Raw genomic sequence first — 4,972 nt, forward strand, 5'->3', positions numbered from 1 at the left:
ATTAATTTAATAATAGCATATATTTCTTAACAAGTTAATAATTCCATATAAAAATTATTGAGCATAATTTTAAAATTATTCTATATAAAAGTACAAAACTTTTAATAAATATCACCTCCATCTTTAATATTAAATTATTCAGTTAATTTGAATAATAACATTTTATTCGGTCCAAATAAATGAACAGTAAATTTCTACGTTGATAAAGGGTTCTATAATAAATTTCGCAGGCTTGGAACCGCAAAGAACGAATAGAGTTGTCTGCGCCAACATCAGTTTCCGAGCATGAAACAAGATGCATGCAACAAATGATGATAAAATAGGAATGGATCTAGTGTGAAATATCGCATGCGTGTAATGATATGCAAGCTGAAAGGGGTTTCTTGCTGTGTATGCATTTTTACCGAGATATTTTTATTACGCACGTGAACATGTATTTGATTAATGTGCAGGTAAAACAGAGATAGATATTCCTCAGTGAAAATTGATAAGACCTTCTTTACGACAGTTTACCAAACAAACTAAAAAAGGAGAAAATAAAAAATCTCAAAATAATTTAATATTCAATTGTACAAAACAATACATACACAATAATAAAATAAAATAAAATAAAATAATAAAATTTATTATTCAATTGTACAGAACAATATATACAATAATAAAATATCGATTCTTTCGTTTTATTATCCTACGAAAATAATTCCCAAAGCTATAGAAGCTACGAATAGCCATGTGATATAAGAGAATTTTGAGGTTGTGTACGAACTATCGCATGTCTGTAATCGACATATTACATCGATAAAATCTTCTTTACGACAGCTTACCAATCAAACTAAAAGAGAAGTAAATAAAAAATCGCAAAATAATTTAATATTCAATTGTACAAAACAATATTTACACAATAATAAAATAATAAAATTTAATATTCAATTGTACAAAACAATATGTACAATAATAAAATATTAATTCTTTCCTTTTATTATCCTACGAAAATAATTCCCAAAGCTATAGAAACTACGAATAGCCATATGATATAAGAGAATTTTGAGGTTATGTGTGAGCTATCGGATGTCTGTAATCGCACAGTGCTTTAAAGTTTCCGTGTTGCTATACCCGGTGGCTTATGATTTTCAAGGTATTTTTATTAGATATTCGTTATCAGCCACTCCACGTAAATATTGTACACAATAGGAATGAGAAAAGACGGGAATACCTTCCATTCGAGATTTTACCTTTACAAGCTGTTGTGCTTCCTATTTATCCGCCAGTATTATGTTCCATTTTCCTTCAGAGACGTTTCATTCCTGGCAAACAATAAAACTGCGCGCAACTCGATTCAATTTCATCGCCTTTTCGCGTCACTTAATTATTTCTCACACGAACCGCGACTGCAGCGCCACGAACTGGCAAGACATTCCATTCGCGAAGATTTGTTTCATTTGTGTGTTTACTTACAGTTGCCGTACTCAATGGAGTTGGATTACGACGTAGTTGGTGTTTCGAGCGGTGTTTCTGGAGTGGTGGCACTATTTCGACCCAGCGTGAACGTGTCGGCCAAGGGAGAGGTACCAATGACCTTGCAAGTCTTCAGGATTAGGCTACCGTGCTCGGGCCTCGTCAGCGCCCAAATTCCTTTGGCTTTGAGGTTAAACGTCACCGCCCCGCCCGGCACCAAATACAACGACACTATTTTAGTATTCAAGAGAAACAAGATTTGTTTGAAAGGTGAGTGACAGAATCAATTTACTGTGATTACAAACGGCTGACGTATATTTCCAGAGATCGAAAACGACTACAATTTATCTGCGGAACTACTGATGTATAATGTGTGTATGAACATAGTATACATAGGTTATGATGATTACAGTAGGATAATGGAAAGAAATAGATACATCTGTATAATTAGGTTCCTGTTTTAATAAATATCGATATTAATTTCATAAAATAATAGCATATTTTTATTAATTGCAAAAATGAAAATCTCAACAAACTAGATATTTAAAATTCCCGCTCTTTTACAATTGGAACTACTGATGTATAATGTGTGTATGAACATAGTATACATAGGTTATGATGATTACAGTAGGATAATGGAAAGAAATAGATACATCTGTATAATTAGGTTCCTGTTTTAATAAATGTCGATATTAATTTTGTCAAAAATAATTCAATATTTTTATTAATTGCAAAAACGAAAATCTCAAAAGTTAAATATTTAAAATTCCCGCTCTTTTGCAATTGGAACTACCGATCCATAATGTATGTCTGAACATAGTATATGTAGGTAATGATAAGTACAATGAGACAATGGGAAGAAGTAGAATATAATTAGGTTCCTGTTTTAATAAATGTCGATATTACTTTTGTCAAAAATAATTGCATATTTTTAGTAATTGCAAAACCAAAAATCTTGAAACAACTAGATATTTAAAATTCCCAGTTTTTTAGAAATGAAAGGAATTTATAGTAAAAGACATAGATTTAATTTCACGTATGTATATGTGACACGGATTTCATTTTTCCTTTTTGTGTTTATTTAATTAAAGATAATAGAGATAGATTAATTATGAAGTAAATATGAAAGTTAAATAATAAATCAAAAATATATGTGTTGGAAAACAATTGATTATAATATTCAAGTGTTACTGTCACATTTACACCTTATATAGGGCGACCTATACAACTTGTACATCTCTATAATTTTCAAAGTATGTGTACCAAATGTTCCATACAAAAGAAAGTACGTTTTAAAAAATTTTTATAAATATAAACGTTAGGATGTTGATAAATATTATAAAGTAAGCTGCTGCCCTCTAGAAATCTATACTAAATAAAAACAAATAATATTTTTCGTAAAAATAAAATTATTTGATAACTATTAGGTTTAGTATCAATAAAAGTCAGTAATTTTTCATTCAGAAAATATTTTTGTATAAAGAATATAGTATTTCATATAAATTAACAAAGTTAACCTCAAAATTTTTGAAATGCTTCCTACGTAAAAAGAGTACATACACCAACCACATGCCTCTTCAAATCATGCAACGTATGTATAAAACAATTTTCTGTGCGACACATATTTTAGAGGTTATAAAGGTGCATAAATTGCACAAAATGTATAATAAAATAATTTTGACAGATTTTGAAAATGATAAAAGAAAACAGTAGTACAAATTTATTTCATTATTCAATTATCACTATATAAAAAATATCTTCTTATTGCGTGGTTATAAAAGTTAGGTTAGGAAGTTTTTGATCAGAAAAATTATTTGTTAATTATTAGGTTCGGTATTAATAAAAGTCAATATTTTTTTTATTCAGAATTCAATGTACCTCGATATTTTACTATAAAAGAATATAGTATTTCATATAAATTAACAAAGTTAACCTCAAAATTTTCCAAGCATTTCCTACGTAAAAAGAGAGCATACGCCAGTCACTTGCCTCTTCAAATCATATTTTAGAGGTTATAAAGGTGCATAAATTGCATGTACTATACGAAATAATTTTGACAGATTTTGAAAATGATAAAAGAAAACATTAGCACAAATCTATGTAATTATTCAATTATCACTATATAAAAAGTATCTTCCTAATATGTGGTTATAAAAGTTAGGTTAGGAAGCTTTTGGTTAGAAAGTTTAACTTGTTAAATGAATATTTAATTTCCAAGCGAGAAGAACAGTGATTATTTTCTGTCCTCCTCGTTTCTCTACTTTTCGGACGGTTTGACGTTAATAAAAACACGGGAAAATTTGGTGTTTGCACGGAATCGTGTTCGTGGCGCGCCGATAAAAATCTGGCTGTGCGTATGTCACACGCGGAACGTGTGTAAACCGTGTCAACGCGTTTGCATACAAGTATTTTAACACCGTGGCGAACTGTCGATAATTGGTCGGCTTACGCAATCGCAAATTTAATTAGTACGTTCACCGGGATCGCTGAATGCCTTCGTTACAAGCGGTGCAATTTCGACGTATTCGCGATTAAAACAGAGAGGGCAGTGCGATTCGTTCCGTGTCCCTTTCGGCAGCGAATTCTATGCACGATTTATGCCCCTTTGTGTAACACGCAATCGGCAACGACGTCAATGCATAATTTCTGAAAGCAGAATTTCGTGTATGCGACCGCTCGCTGCGGATACTTGCCCCTTGTGAAAATCGAGTGATTAAACCTCGGTCGCGTCGATGGTCCAGCTAATTTCGTTTAATCACATCGCACATGTGCCTTGTGTACCGCGTGTCCGTCGGTAACCTGTCGCGTGACTTTATTAATCCTATTCGCCCTGGTAAAATCAAGCTCTAGTGAAAAATCGACTTATTCTTTTCTTTATTAATAATCGAATTCCTGTTATTCAAGGGATAATTACGTGTTATGTGTGGTGGTAGAAATAAGTGAGAGACGTAAGAAGCAAAGAGATTCGAAACTTTTAGGTTAGGTTTCGTTTAACCTTCGCGTATGTCAATATCCTGGTATTCTTTTTTGCATTCAGAATTAAAATTTGTTATTTTATTAATCCTATTCGCCCTGGTAAAATCAAGCTCTAGTGAAAAATCGACTTATTCTTTTCTTTATTAATAATCGAATTCCTGTTATTCAAGGGATAATTACGTGTTATGTGTGGTGGTAGAAATAAGTGAGAGACGTAAGAAGCAAAGAGATTCGAAACTTTTAGGTTAGGTTTCGTTTAACCTTCGCGTATGTCAATATCCTGGTATTCTTTTTTGCATTCAGAATTAAAATTTGTTATTTTATTAATCCTATTTGCCCTGGTGAAATCACGCTCTAGTGAAAATTCGATTTATTCTTTTCTTTATTAATAATCGAATTCCTATTATTCAAGGGATAATTACGTGTTATGTGTGGTGGCAGAAATAAGTGAGAGACGGAAGAAGCGAAGAAATTCGAAACTTTTAGGTTAGGTTTCGTTTAACCTTCGCGTATGTCAATATCCAGGTATTCTTTTTTGCAT

The 4,972-nt window shown here is 31.7% G+C and overlaps 1 protein-coding gene across 1 annotated transcript in view; it reads left to right on the top strand.

Moving 5' to 3' along the window:
- Nucleotides 1-4,972, top strand: part of LOC108549470 (tyrosine-protein kinase Drl) — a 174,794-nt gene that overhangs the window by 95,090 nt on the left and 74,732 nt on the right. Inside the window, exon 3 of the mRNA XM_017902859.1 lies at nt 1,458-1,725. Coding sequence (XP_017758348.1) covers nt 1,458-1,725 — 268 coding nt within the window. The remainder of the gene's footprint in view (nt 1-1,457; nt 1,726-4,972) is intronic.

Source organism: Eufriesea mexicana, unplaced genomic scaffold, assembly GCF_001483705.2.
Source record: "Eufriesea mexicana isolate 0111107269 unplaced genomic scaffold, ASM148370v2 scaffold2087, whole genome shotgun sequence".
NCBI lineage: Eukaryota > Metazoa > Arthropoda > Insecta > Hymenoptera > Apidae > Eufriesea > Eufriesea mexicana.